The sequence below is a fragment of the Plecotus auritus genome, assembly GCF_963455305.1.
Source record: "Plecotus auritus genome assembly, chromosome: 5".
Lineage (NCBI taxonomy): Eukaryota > Metazoa > Chordata > Mammalia > Chiroptera > Vespertilionidae > Plecotus > Plecotus auritus.
Window position 1 is genome coordinate 182,867,073 of NC_137776.1, and position 14,635 is coordinate 182,881,707.

Consider the following 14,635-nt stretch of genomic DNA (forward strand, 5'->3'; position numbering starts at 1 on the left):
ATCTCGACCTCGCCACTGATGACTGGTCTGTCTAAGGCTCATTGTCCACGCCCTTAAAGGGGCGATCGTGGCTACTTTGGAGAGTTGCTATAAGCACTGAGTGGGTAGTAAGTGTTAGCTCTGTTACTATTAGACCTCAGCGACAAATGCCAACATTACAGAGTCTTGATGATCCTTGCTGCCTTTACTGACTCTAACTGCAAAAAGCTTCCCACAGCACGGGCCAATTCCTGCTCCTGCTTCAGGCTTTCAGTCTGCCTGCCTCTCCTGGGGGAAGTGTCTCTGAGCATCCTGGGAAAGGAAGCTCCCCTGTACACCCAGGTCACACACAGGCCATTTCTTCTTTACAGCACCAGCCCTGGTTATAACGACAGGACTGCAGTTCTTGCTTGCTGTCCTTTCCCCTTCAGACTGTAAGCTCTGTCAGCTCAGGGACTGTGAGTTTTGCTTGTCACTATATTCCCAGCTCTGTCACACTACCTGGCACACAGGGAGTTCTTGATAAATGTTTCTTGAATAAATGAAGCAAAACTGAATTTATAGAGCACCTCACCTAGAAAATACCTGTTCTGGTTAAAATAGTTTTTAAAATATATATTTTATTGTTTTTTTACAGAGAGGAAGGGAGCGGGATCGAGAGTTAGAAACATTGATGAGAGAGAAACATCGATCAGCTGCCTCCTGCACACCCCCCACTGGGGATGTGCCCGCAACCAAGGTATATGCCCTTGACCGGAATCGAACCCAGGACCCCTCAGTCTGCAGGCCGACGCTCTATCCACTGAGCCCGGTTAGGGCCTGGTTAAAATATTTTAAAACTATTGTGGAAAAGTTATTTGCTTTTAGACACTGAAAGGTTCATAATCTATAGTTCCCCTCCCTACCTCTCATCCTGGTCACTTATGAGAAATTTTTCTATCACCCAATACAGTGGTGGTGGAATGATTCCACAAAGGACAGCCTACTTGGGAATGTCACAATGAAACTATTTTGGACGTTCCCACTTGTTTCGAACATCTCATCATAATCAATCTGATAGAGGGAAACCTTAACAATGTCACCTGAAAAATAACAATGTCCAATAACAGCATTTCCAGAAGCCTGGACAGGAAGACCAGGGTGTGTGAGCCAGAACCCCAGCCTCCGCTGATGGGGTGTGACCCAGGCCAGCTCTCACTGTGCCCTGCTGGCTGCAGAGCTGCTGGGAAGATCGGATGGGAGGGTGTAAGTGACTGAACGCGATTCTGGAATGTGACGTGAGGTCTTACACAGCAGCCACCCTGGGCTGCACCCTAAGTCTCACTGCCAAACAGATAATGTAGGACCTGGTTATAATGACAGGACTACATTATGGAAATGAAGGGCACCTGGGAGCTATCAGAAGAAATTCTGATGTCATCTAGTCTGGACTCCCTCTAAATAAACTCCGTAAGGTCCCCAGCAGACACAGGGCCCTGCACGGGGCTAGAGGGGGGCAGCGCTGCCTTCCCAGCCACCACAGCTCACGCTGGAGCAGTTGGTGATGTTAAGCGACGCCTTCTTACCCTCCCCTCTGAGATGTTTACCCGTTGACTCTACTCTCCAGAGCTTCTGGGGAACGTTAACCAAGAGCAGCTTTCAGGAATCTGACGGCACGGCTGAGTGGGGAGAAATTAATTTTGACCTAGGGTAAGTACCTCAGCTATAATTTTGGATGGAAAGGTCTAGAAAGAAGGAGGACACACTTTTTTTTCTATCTGTTTAGGCATCTGTTTCGCACCACATAATTAATAATCAATAGCAGCTAACGTTTGAGTGCTTAATATGTGACAAGTAATGCTCTAAGAGCTTTGCTTGCATTAACTAATTTAACCCCTCTCACCACACTGTGACCCATGGTACGTCATCAGACCTAATTTACAGGTGAGGTAACACGGTCCGGAGCACTCGCGTCCACTGCTCACATTCACACACTAGGAAGTGGGGAACCTGGGCTCCAAACCTGGCCAGACCCCGGGCTAACTCCCCCTCCCCCTACATTTGATGGTCTCACCGAACAGCAGGGCCTCCGCTCCCCCTGCTCACAGCCTAGTCCTCACCTCCAGGCCCTCCCCCTACGTTCGGCCTTGCTCCTCATCCTGGGACGCATTTTTTTCAATAATTCCAGACCCTGTGGCCTTTGCTCCCCCCTTAACTGGGATCCATAATGTCCTATGATGCTGTTTCTGACTTCCCTGGGAAGTGGGTTCTCAGACCACATCATGGACTTCAAATACAGAGTTTCATTTCCTATGCTCTCAATCCTGCTTTTCTACAAGGGATCCCAGGAGGGTTTAGGTCACAGCCCTGGGCAAACTACGGCCCGCGGGCCGGATCCGGCTGTTCTATCCGGTTCTCTTGCTCTCCCCTCCGCTCCTTTACTTTGAATTTATATTAGTTCACACAAACACTCCATCCATGCTTTTGTTCCGGCCCTCCGGTCCTGTTTAAGAACCCATTGTGGCCCTCGAGTCAAAAAGTTTGCCCACCCCTGGTCTAGGACATGAAAAGGAAGCGGCTGACGTGCTGGGAGTCTTGCTCAAAGTCAACGCAAAACCATTTCCACTGCATTTTGTCTGGCCGGCAAGCATGCCCAGCCAGAGCTCTCGCACAAAGCCTCGCTGAAGACGTAATGCTGTGCTCGGTGAAGGCTGCTGGCTCCGGCAGCTCTTGCGACTACGGAGAATAGCACTTCACAGGGAGGGTGAGCCATCGCACCAGAGAACCACACAGCTACCAGACAGAGCACACCGACACCGGAGACGCTGGGAGACATTCCTCTAACACACGAGGTTTAGGGACAAGTTCTTCTGTGATGAACACCCGGCAAGGAGGATGCTCCAGGTCCCTGACCAGGACCGCCTGGCACCGACCATACCTTCACTCCGTCCAGCACAGCCTTGATGACCCCCTTCACCGTTGTCACCATCTCTTTATCTTCTGAGTTCACACCTTCTAGCATCACTTGGTCTGACCAACGAATGAGGTTGGCGAGACTTTGGTACACTCGGCTATAGCAGGATGAGAGGGCCGAGCTGGAAGGCAGAGAAGATTTTTTTAAAAATAGGAAGAATCTAAAGCATGAGATCGCTGTAAGACAGACACTTAGCACAGAGCCTGGTTGTCGGTGTACAGCCCACACCGCCCGTGATGAACAAACGTTTCCTCCCTGACCCCATCTCTCAGCCAATGGAAACTTGGGGAGTGTTATCTTCTAGTCTGCTATATGTATCTTTCACTTCCCAAATATAACACCTAAAGATTCCATTGCGATCATTAATATGCTTTTTCAAACTTTATATCCATCCTCCATGAGAGTCTGACAATGTCCCTCAGGGAGTGCCCGCCTCCCCCCACTCGCAGCTGCTAATCACCCCCGGGGTCCAAGTGCCACACTCGTCTGGACGTCTTGTGTCCTGTTTGGAATTAGACTTAGTTTCAGGTCAGGGGTGTTGCAAGGAGCCCACGGGCTTGTGGAATGTGAACAGGCAGGATCCTTTAAAGAAATGGCCTTTAAACACGAATCCAAACACATCTGTAACTGACTCGAATTCCCCTGCGCTACCACGTGGCTGCGACACAGAGGAATGCACTAGTGAAGAGTATTTCAAAAGACAAATCTATCTGCCCGGCCAACGTGGCTCAGTGGTGGAGTACTGACCTATGAACCAGGAGGTCACGGTTCAATTCCGGTCAGCGCACATGCCTGGGTTGCGGGCTCGGTCCCCAGTGAGGGGCGTGCAGGAGGCAGCCAACAGACGATTCCCTCTCACCATTGATGTTTCTCTCTCTCTCTCCCTCTCCCTTCCTCTCTGAAATCGATAAAAACATATTAAAAAAAAAAAAATACAAATCTGAGGTGAGGAGACCTGCAGGGGACACTGTGAGGTCCCCCCCCCACAGAAGCTCTGAATCGTTGGCTGCCTCAACGACTGTACAGTGGAGGCCAAACTAAAGAATTTCTACATCTTCCACATATTTTTACGTAAGTAAAGATAATTTCCCCTGAGAATTGTGGGAGCGAGGCATAGGAAGTGAGGACAGTGACAGGGCAAAGCCATACCAATTTTTCCTCCGCACCAGCCAGCTTCAGTGAGCTTCCGGCCAAAAGTGCGCGACCACAGTGCCAGCGGACACTCCAGGGAGGCCCAGGGCAGAGGGCTTCTTGGAAACAAAGACAGTTTGCTGTGCCCCCCAGAAAAGAAAAGAAAACTGCACTTCCCGGCCAGGTTCTGGGAGCAGCTCCTGAGAGCACCGTCTCGGGGCCCACCCACGCCATGTCGGGAGGACAGAGACCGAGACGCGCCTCTGAGCAGGTACCAGGGAGAACAGCCAGCCGGCAGGCAGCCACCGCCTCTCAAGGAAAAGCCCCTGCTGGCCTTCCACTCACCATACATTTAACGCGGCTTTTCTCTCCCTGCTCAACGGCAAACACGGGTCGAGCTGCTGGCTAACCTCCCGGAGGAAAGTGCACTCCGGCAGTGAAAGCATCGCCCACAGAAGCCGCTGGGCCCGGCTGCCTCCCCCCAACCGGCTCCCAGGGACGGCGTGCCGTCTGCGAGATCCTAGCTTGACTCGGTTAAGTGTCTCGCTAAGCCGTGCTCTAATGGGCTCTTCTCTACCTTTTGTGTCATCATCTGAGCAGCTGAGGCTCTAACAGGCTGGATGCTGACAGGACTTAATGTCATAATACACTACGTTACCCTGGGGTGCAGGGAGACGGATCCAAATCCCTGTGATTATTGCCAATGAGCTAATACAAAAACGACGCAGGCTGCCCGGGCTGTCCGGTCCCTAGTGATGGCAGGCTCTTCCCCCTGAGGAACAACGACCTCAACCGTGGGAGAGCATCGAGCCATACCCGAGGGGGCAGGGAGAGGGCGCCTTTTCCCTGCCGAGAAGCCTTAGTTTAAGCCCCCCAAACCAAGACGCCTCGAGGCCTCCACTGCTCAGGCACAGCCAAGGGCTTCAGAGCAACTCACCTGTGCTGGATGCGGGGGTCGCTCTGCACCAGCGGTAGGATGGCCTCCAGCACCTTGCTGGCTGACCCGGGGAGCATCTCCAGCACCTTCTTGTCAATAGCCATTTTGTCCACAATGGTCTTAAAGTAGCGCAAGGCACTGACAACCTCCTTCTCCTTCTCTTCCAGCCAGCTCAGGTTCTGAAAGGAAATGTTAAGCATAAGGAAGGAGGAGAGAGATTAGAGGGAGCTATTTTATAAAAAATAAAATAAAATTTCCTGTCAACTATCTTGAGATGGATGCAAACGGAAAAAGGCTTCTTGCTGCAGCAGCCAAGCCACATTAGCGTCCTAAGGACTGCAATCAGGATACAGAGGCTAGACGTGAAGGAGGAGAGGGGGCTTGGACCACGAGGGCTGTGTAGAGACTCCTGAATTCCCTTCCCGGAGAGACTGCTGGCCTGAGGTCTCCTCCGCCACCCTGAGACAGCACCGCTGACCTCATGAAGTGAGCAAGGACTAATTTGCCGATGCTGGAGGAATCGTAGAGAACGGACAGCTAAGTCCCAGGGCACTTATCTCCCCAGTAAATGTAATCACGACACCCAGGCCTGTCAAGGATCCTGGGGGCTGTGTAAGACTGGTTTGAGGCACTGTGTTCACACCCATTCTCCCAGAACTCCTCACAAGATTCCTACATTCGACCCAGAGACGCAGCCCCCTCTCAAAGAAGTGGCGGGGCTCTCCCGAAGGACCTGGAGACCTGGGGGTAGAAGGGGGGGAGCTCGTGGTAAAAATGTGAAAAAGCGGGAGCAGACAGACATGACCCCATCCCTGCTCGAGCCGCGAGTGCGAGTGGCCCTCCTGTCCCGCTGCCCCTGCTCCTGAGAAAGGTCACCTCAGAGGACGAGAAAACAGCCCTGCGCCTCCCGGAGTCAGAGTCCCACGCAATCCTCCCCCGGACTGCGGGTGCCTGCGGGCCCCACAGCGGGTGCGCACACCCCTGTGGTTCCTTTCTCTGGACCAGCCCCAACGAGTGACCCAGGGCCCAGCCGCCTGGCAGGGGAAGGGAACCAAGGGTAACCCACAAAAGAGACAACCCCAAACGGATAATCTACTCAAGTCGAACCGATGACCCGTCAATGCAAATGAAGAGTGGCCTGTGTGAGGGGACACCACCTGTGGCCTCTCTGAGCTCCAGGGAGAAAAGCAACCGTGGGGAAGGGGGTAATTTCTAGAAAAAAGCTGATTTCAATAATAATCTGTAAACATATAATTAAATAATATATATAAAAAGTGATTATGACTCTGACTGCCTCTTTTCCTCTAAAATGATGGAGAATGTCATTTCAAATTAAAAAATTCAATAGTGGAGGCACTTACTTAATGGGAATATCAACAGAAAAACATATAAATGGGACCAAGAAGTAAATAGTGCCTTTAGTCAGACGATTTTCAAAGGTCCGATTTAATTTCTCTCAGTGGGTCCTTCCCCAAGGCACTCTGTGGACGCAAAGACAAAATTCTCCATGGGGAGAGGAGCACCCCCGAGTCCCATCACCGAGCCCCTTTGCCCTCTCTCCATGCCTCTCTTTCACTACCAACGTGCCTGTTTAGGCACTGCCTCTTCCCAGAGGCCGGGTACTTGCCTCCCTACCTCAGGACAAGAGCTTCCTGCTTCACCGTCCCCATGGGGCCATGGGCCGGAGGAACCCGAGTGAAGGAATCAGAGTGCCTGGGACACCAAATGTGACTGAATCATGGCCGGCCAGCCTGACCACAGCACGGCCATCTCAGATCAGGGTGTGGGAGGAGCCAGCCACAATGAAATGTGGGAGGAAGCAGGAGACACTTCAAGAGGTTTGCTGGGGAGCCTGGGGCTGACCTGCAGCCAGGAGCCATCCAAAAGGGGCCAGGCGCTTCAGAGCAAAAAGAACTTGCCCGTCCTTTGTAGGAAGATCAAATGAGCTCGCAAAGAGCCAGGCACCCCGGGCTCCTAATGAAGGAGTGACAACTTAGCAGAATCGGTTTCCTCCATGAACTGCCCTGCCAATTCCACTCCCAGATTCAAGGCCTCTGAGCACGGCACTCCCCTAGCCCTGCAGCTGTCAACTGGCTTCTTGCAAAAAGCAGTCAGTCCGGGAGTTCCAAAGGGACTCCAGGCGAGCACTCCCTACAAGCAGGACCCTGAGGCGTGGCGTTGCTGGAGCTGCCCAGCCCAGAACCGCTGTGGGCAGACCCACCCTCCTGCAGTCCCTGCTATGGGGGATGGGCACCACCATCGCCCAACAAATCTGGCCACTGCAGGAGGGCAGCGGTGCTGCGGAGGGCCCAGATCCGAAGCCACCGCTGGGCTTGGGACCAGTGGGCTCCAGGCTCCTCACCCGCACAGGGGGAGAAGAATTCCTACCCTGGGGATCAAAAGAGGTTGGTGTGGGGACCAAATGAGAATGCATATGGAAAATATTTCATAACATTTAAGGGAAAAAACAAATTTGATGGGGGAAAACTTGGGCCAGACCCCTAACTCTCTGTATATTAGGAATAATAAAGCGTTTGCACATGGTTATGGTGAGAAGTAAATAAGACAGCACGTGAAATCACCCAGGACAGAGGCCGTCAGGCAGCTGCAGGTGAATCTGAGTGGATGTATAGACCCCGAGCTGCAACTTCCCATGTATTTAAACAGGAAAGCCATGCATATGAACTGCAATGACAAGGCACTGTATATGGAAATACTCCCTAAGTACCGAGAGCTAGTAAGTAATAAATAATTAATGCAGTAAACGACAGGCTTATGGTAAGATTTCTCTGGCCGTCTTCCAAGCTCACACACGGTGCAGCTTCCCCAACGTGTCCAGTCCTGCCTTACACACACATTCGTACTGTCTCATGCAGGTGACTCGGGGCAGAGCACAGTAGTAACTCAGCCCTTCTTAAAGGGCGGCCATCAAAAGCTGGGCAACGTTCTTCCTTCGGCAAAGATCACAGCACAGCGCCCCGCTACCGAACAGGGTTCTCCAGCTGCACCCCGCTGGCGTTCGGAGGTGGATGATTCTGTGTCTGGGAGCGGGGGGCTGTGCTACGCATTGTGGGATGTTTATCAGCATCCCGGGCCTCTTCCCACCAGATCCTGTAGCTCCTGCTTCGCTTTCCTCGTTGTGACAACCAAACACGTCTCCAAACATTGCCCAATGTGCCCTGGAGTTTACAGGAAGCCCCGCTAAGGAAAGGGCACTTTAGCATGCAATCTCCTCCCCCCACCCCTGCCCGTCCCCCATGACCTCTCTTGGAATAAGGAAGAAAGGGGAGGGAATTCCAAGAACGGAGGGTCTGAAACAGTCTCCTATCGGAGCTCACTGGGAGAACAGTTGTGAGCACATCATTTCACCCTGTGCTGCCTGGACCAGGGTTAGACAACACTGACACTCTGCCTGCACTTCAGGAAGAAACTCAGCTCCGAGAGGCTGCTAAACAGAGCGTCATAAAAAGTCACTGTGGTGCAGACCAAATCTACTTATCACTCTTCTTCAATCTGGAATTTGGATCAATCTGGCAAACACTCAACATTTCACGCTTTCTCTTCAGCCTCCTGTTGTTAACAGATGGGGCAGGAAAAAGGATTCTTCAACAAAAGACTTAGATTTAAGACCTTTATTTACTCCACGTTTAACTAGGGTTTTAAGGTATTTTGCTGAACATAAAAACAAAATTAGGTGCACTGGCAAATTCAAGAAGGATGTGCTTACACAGCAGGGCGGGGCTTTGCCGGTGCTGGACTGATGACGGCTGTGACCACAGCTCTATAAACGAGGCTCTGGGTAATCAGAGGATGAAGGACCTATTTGTCCACAAGGCTCGTTTTTAGTTCACATTGCTCAATGTAACTTGTTTTTATGTTTAGTTATGTGTGGGGTGACATTCAGATTGGGGAGATATTAAAAAATAAACTCTGGCTTCCATAAACAGGAAATGTGGCACCGCGAGAGTTTCGACTCGGATGTCAGACAACCTTTTGTTCAAATCTCAGCTTCACCACCCTCTCTGTACGTCTTTTGCCAAACGTTTAATATCTCTCTCTACAGTCTCAGTTTCCTATTCTGCAAAGTAAGTCTCCACCTCCCGGGGTTGTTATGAGGGTTAAGCAAGAGAACGAGTGTGAAGCACTCTGCATGGGGCCAAGGGAAGGTTGATAAATGTCAGTGGCCCAGTACGGCCCTGGCACTTGGATCTGTGGCTACCTCACCAGTCTGACGGCACCATACATTTTAGACGCCCTTCCCTTCCTTCTCGATTCAGATCATCTTAGCAACTCAAGGAAAGAACAGCTGAGCTTGACAGGTGAGATCACTCACTTCCTCCAGAACCCGCTGGGTCCAAGCAGCACCCCCAAACCAACCCCAGAGAGGATCCCCGAGCTATCGCCATGGAAGACTGCACTCTCTCCAAAGACCAGGGGGGCTTGGATAAACTTACTTTTACCCAAGGTCCCTTGGACTATTTTCTGAACAATTAAGCCCACAGTTGCCACCCAACTGAACACAATGATACTGTAAGAAGATGTTTTTCCATTCCCCAAATCCACGGGCCAGGATTCTGCAGTAGAAGGCAAGGCAAACCCAATGTTCTTAACATCACACTGACCTTCTGCCTTTGAGACCTGGAAGCCACAGCACTGGTGGACATAAATTCTACTGCCTGCTGCTCCAGATCCAAGGGGAGAGGGTAGCCCTCTGGTAGAAATCTGTCTGTTGCCTCCTGGAAGAGAGGAAACCTGGATTCCTACAGAGCTTGAAATGGCCGTTTTAGGCTGAAGAAGGGGTTGATGAAATGAACAGCTATGTCAACACATCTGCTTGACTGGCCCTGCTGAGGTGACTAGTGCTTGAGGACATCTTTGATGTCAAGGATTTTGCATGTCTCAGAGCATGGATGTTCTGGACATCACAAACGTCCCCGAGTGTGTGCCCTGATTAACATGAGAAACACTCACCACCCTACAGGCTCACATGTCACAGGAACACGGGCGGCCCGGCCTGCAACATGGAACACTATGGAACGGGTGTCTGTACTGAGAGCTCAACCCCAGGGAACGGAGGTGCAGCACACACTCTCACTGCTCGAAGCAAGAGCGGCGCCGAGAGAGGCAGCTTACTTTGCTCACAGGCTTCTCCCGAGTCTTCACAGACACGTCAGCCGGTTTTCCCTTCTTGGACGGCGTTCTCTTGATTTTGGGCGAGTGGAATTTGTCCATCAGCTTCATGGTGAAGGAGGAGAGATGAGAACGCTGGGAGTCTGGAAACAAAGAGGGTGCCGACTGTTAGAGGCAGGTGGGAACTTCACGCACCTTTCGTGGACATGAGCATCGTCTCAACGTGAATCTTTCCCCAGCTGTTCAGAGCTACAAAGGAGAGGAAATACGGACTCCTTAAAACATTTCTGATAACGTGTTTCAAGATTTGCAATTTCCGTCTCTGGGGTAGGTTGTTTAGATTTGTGGAAGTCAAAGTCAGTCGAAGTAAGTAGGGAAAAAGAATTGGCAAATATTCCCAAGTGTCCTTAAGGAGTCTGTACGATGATCTAACCAAAGTCCGAGCAAGCTGGCCAAGGAGGCTGAACACCGAAGCAGACTCACAAAAATACAGGATGCGTGAACTAGAGAGAAAGCCCTTTCGAATCAACCTCTCCCCTCATCTTTTGGTTCAGGAGCTGCAACGAGTGATAGGGGCAAGGCCTCAGAGTGGGCAGTGAGGCTGAAATAGAAGTAAAGTGTTCAGGGACATAGTGAAAGCCTGGGTGGTTTCTCCTGAGAGCAGGAACTAGACTGGGGTGTCCGTCCTTCCCACTCCTATTGGCTGTTGTACTGCACTCTTCCAGTAAAAGCCATCCAGGTTGGGAAGGAAGACAGAAGACTATCTCTATTTGTAGATGATGTGATCTTGTATGTGGACGATCCCAAGCAAGCCACTAAAAAATTGTTAGTACAAAGACATAAATTCAGTAAGGTCATGGGATATAAGATCAATATACAAAAATCAAATTCATTTCTATACAGTAGCAATGAATATTCCAAAATGAAATTTTAAAAAGCTTCCACTTACAATATCATCAAAAAGAATAAAATACTTGGGCATAAATTCAACATAACACAAGACTTATACACTGAAAACTACTAAACATTGTTGGAAAACATTAGAGACAATCTAAATAAAAGGAAAGACAGCCCATGTTCATAAACCAAAAGACTTAATATTGTTAAAATGCCAAACACCACAAATTAATCTACAGATTCAATGTAATCCTTATTAGAAACCCAGCTGGCTATTTTTTTGGGGGGGCAGGTGGGGGACAGAAATTGACAATCTAATCCTACTATTAATATGGAAATACAAGGGTCTCAGAATAGCCAAAACAATCTGGAAAAAGAAGAATAAAGTTAGAGGATTCACACTTCCTGATTTTAATACTTACTACTACAAAGTTAGAGAAATCCAGACAGCATGGTACTTTCATGAGCAGAGGCATACAGAACAACAGAAAGAATTGAGAATCCAGAAATAACCCCATGTGTCTATGGCCAACTGATTTTTGATAAGGATGTCAACACCATACAATAAGGGAATTAATATTCTTTTAACACATGGTGCTAGGACAACTGGATATTCACATACAAAAGAATGAGTTTGGGCCCTTACTTCACACCATACACAAAAGTGAACTCAAAATGGATTAAAGACCTAAATTAAGAGTTAAAACTATAAACTCTTAGAAGAAAACATAGGGATTCCAAGTAGGTAAACTGAGGTGGTTTGATTTCCCCAGCTCCCCTCTGCCCTGTTCTTCTTCCCCACACAAGCAGGGTGGGGCCTCTATACAGTTTATACTACTTCCTTCTTTACTCTTCAAAATGAGGTGACTGATCTAATCATTCATGTGCTGGTTAAAGGGGTGAGCTTTGTAGGCATACTGTTTGGGTTAAAATAGTTCAAAGTCACTTCTCTAAGTCTGAAGTTTCCTTGTCTGGAAAATGGTACTGAACACTGTTCTTGAGATGGCTAACAGGATGCAGATTAAATGAGAGGCTGCCAGTAGACACGGCCAGGCACCTGCTCCGTGCAGGGAGCTAACCTAACTACATGGTTTGGGTGAGTAGCAAGGCTGACGGAGCTCTGATCACTGATTTACCAACTGCCTGCAGAAGTTGCATCAGGCTATGCTACTGCCCTGCACACTTACGCACAGCCGAGGAATGGAGGGCCTTACAAATGCCGTCCTCTTCCTCCAGCACTGACCAGAGGTCTCATCGGCCTCCACCTGTTCATCTGTTTCCCTCCCTGTCCCTCCTCCTGCGCTGTGCCCACTGCACTCCTCCTGATGCTGGTCTCAGCAGCCTAAAGTCACAGCACATCCTTCTCCAGGTAGGTTCCAGGTCAGATGGAGGTTAGAGCAATTTACTAACCTGTGACTTCCACCCTGGCAAGTAAGACGGAAAGCAGGGCACAACAACAACACACACAAAGGGTAAGGCCAGGCGGGATGCACAATTTCTCGGGTTTGCTTTGGTGGTCAAAGGTCTTCAGACACATGGGCTGGGTGAGCCAACTCGCACCTCCTCCAGCCTGCTACCCCGAGTGGCTATATGGGCAGGCATGGGGCTGAGGTGCTGGCCAGATTCACATCTGTGCCATCACAACCAAGGGGGAATTCGGGTAGGCAAGCAAGGCACGGAGGGCCCCAAAACACTTCTCAGGTTCCTCCTGCACCTGCAGGGCTGGTCCTGATCACCACTGAGGACCAACTAAGGGCATCCCCCCCCCGAGAGCAAACTGAACCCAGACATAGCACTCCTTCTGCTCTGCCAGCTACAGCCCCAAGTTCTGTCTTGGGAACAGCTGAGACTCAACATCAGCATTTAAATAAAGTGCTGGATCTACCCATAAATCTCTCCTCGGAGTACGTAACAGCCTCCAAACAGCCAGCGGTAGCACATGACATGACATGACACCCCAAGTGGAGAAAGCAGGTTCTCTGTAATAACACCCACCTCCTCAGCTCTGGAAATCAAGGACAGCACGAACCAGGGCAGATTCTAACCTGGAGGTTGCTTGTCACCTTTTCCTTGAAATAATGGGTTAGCAACACAGGTCACAGGTGACCTTGCAAGGTCATTCAAGCTGTGCCTCTGAGAGCGGATAAGGCACAATGACCAGTGACAGCAGGCGGAAGAGAGCCCCAGGGGGCAGCTCTCTCAGGGTTATCTTGCACACACAGCAACACACACACACACACACACACACACACACACACACACACACACTGCCTGCCCCTTCTCCCGTCCCTCACGCGCATCAGTCACCTGGGGCAGAAGCTGCAGTGTGCCAGGTAAGCCTCACCAACCACTCTCACATTATCCCGACTATTCCCTTAAGACTGTGGTCGGCAAACTGCAGCTCGCGAGCCGCCGTTTGCCGCTCTGTTGACTAATGAGTTTGCCGACCACCGGGATAGGGGCTTAATCACAAGGAACAACAACAGCCTGTAATTATTGGAATCGAGAGTCTAGGTCAGTGGTCGGCAAACTCATTAGTCAACAGAGCCGCAGTTTGCCGACCACTGCCTTAGGAAGTTACACTGCAGATTCTGTGTATGCGTGTCTTTGGAGCTATTTTAGTGCTGAAATCAAAACAAAATTCTGGAAGATTTCACACGTACATATGCAGGTGCTCCTTGACTTAGGATTGGGCTGCATTCCAATAAACCCAACAGCAGGCAGCCAGGATTCTGACTTTTGAGCTTTCCCTTACTTTTTGTGACGGTTTATCTCTAAGCGTAGCTTCATGTGTAAGTCTGTGAGCTTGGCATACATGGCAGCAGACTGTAAATACTCTCATGCTCCCTTGTTTCACTCCACAGCAGGTCTGACAACTGCCCCGTGGAAGCAGAGGTAAGTGCTTTCATTCTTGGTGCTGTGGTGCGCCCTGTGTCCCCTAAGACCAGCTTTGTTGATCCGCTCTCCTGCCAGCGGGCAATTGTTTCCAACTTCCTAAACAACGCGACCCTGAACATTCCCACCTGCCTCTCGGAACGTGTGCAAGTTTTCTCTGACCAGAATTGTTGGACGACAGAGCGTATACTGCATTCAACTTTATGGATTCTCCACGTGAGTGTCCACTCTGCGGTCCCACTAGCAAGGTGCCAGCGGCTCCACACCCCACCAACACGTGGGACTGCCGGACTCGCACGCTTCCATGTGGCCATGCTAACCAAAGGGAACGAAAGCCCCTTCCTTCACAGGCAAATGGCACAGCCGGCGTCTCACTGTGACCTATCCGATCTGTGAGAGCGACTTCAAAGGTCACCGACAGAACTTAAGAAAACGAAGCGCAGACTCGCTCGGTGGCATTTACACCGCCGCAGGTCGTGAGCTCCCCATGACTAACCCATCCGCTACTCATTTCTTCCAGAGAGTGTGGCTTCACAGTTTGTGTAAAAATGGCTGTGAGAACAGGCATTTCCTGGGGCAACCATCCCAGGCCTTCAGATGACTGTCCTCCTCCACCAGAGAGGAGAATGGCTGGAGGGGAGGCATTAGCTCACAGAGTCAGGTCTCAACCAGAACCACACCAAAGCCAACCAAGCCCGCCCCAAGCAGCTTGC

General features: G+C 50.5%; 1 protein-coding gene across 1 annotated transcript in view; it reads right to left on the reverse strand.

Moving 5' to 3' along the window:
- RAPGEF1 (Rap guanine nucleotide exchange factor 1) overlaps nt 1-14,635 on the reverse strand; it is a gene marked incomplete at its 5' end in the record, with an annotated part of 110,451 nt that overhangs the window by 49,641 nt on the left and 46,175 nt on the right. The window contains 4 exons of the mRNA XM_080668343.1: nt 2,897-3,053; nt 5,001-5,179; nt 9,623-9,736; nt 10,134-10,273. Coding sequence (XP_080524469.1) covers nt 2,897-3,053; nt 5,001-5,179; nt 9,623-9,736; nt 10,134-10,273 — 590 coding nt within the window. The remainder of the gene's footprint in view (nt 1-2,896; nt 3,054-5,000; nt 5,180-9,622; nt 9,737-10,133; nt 10,274-14,635) is intronic.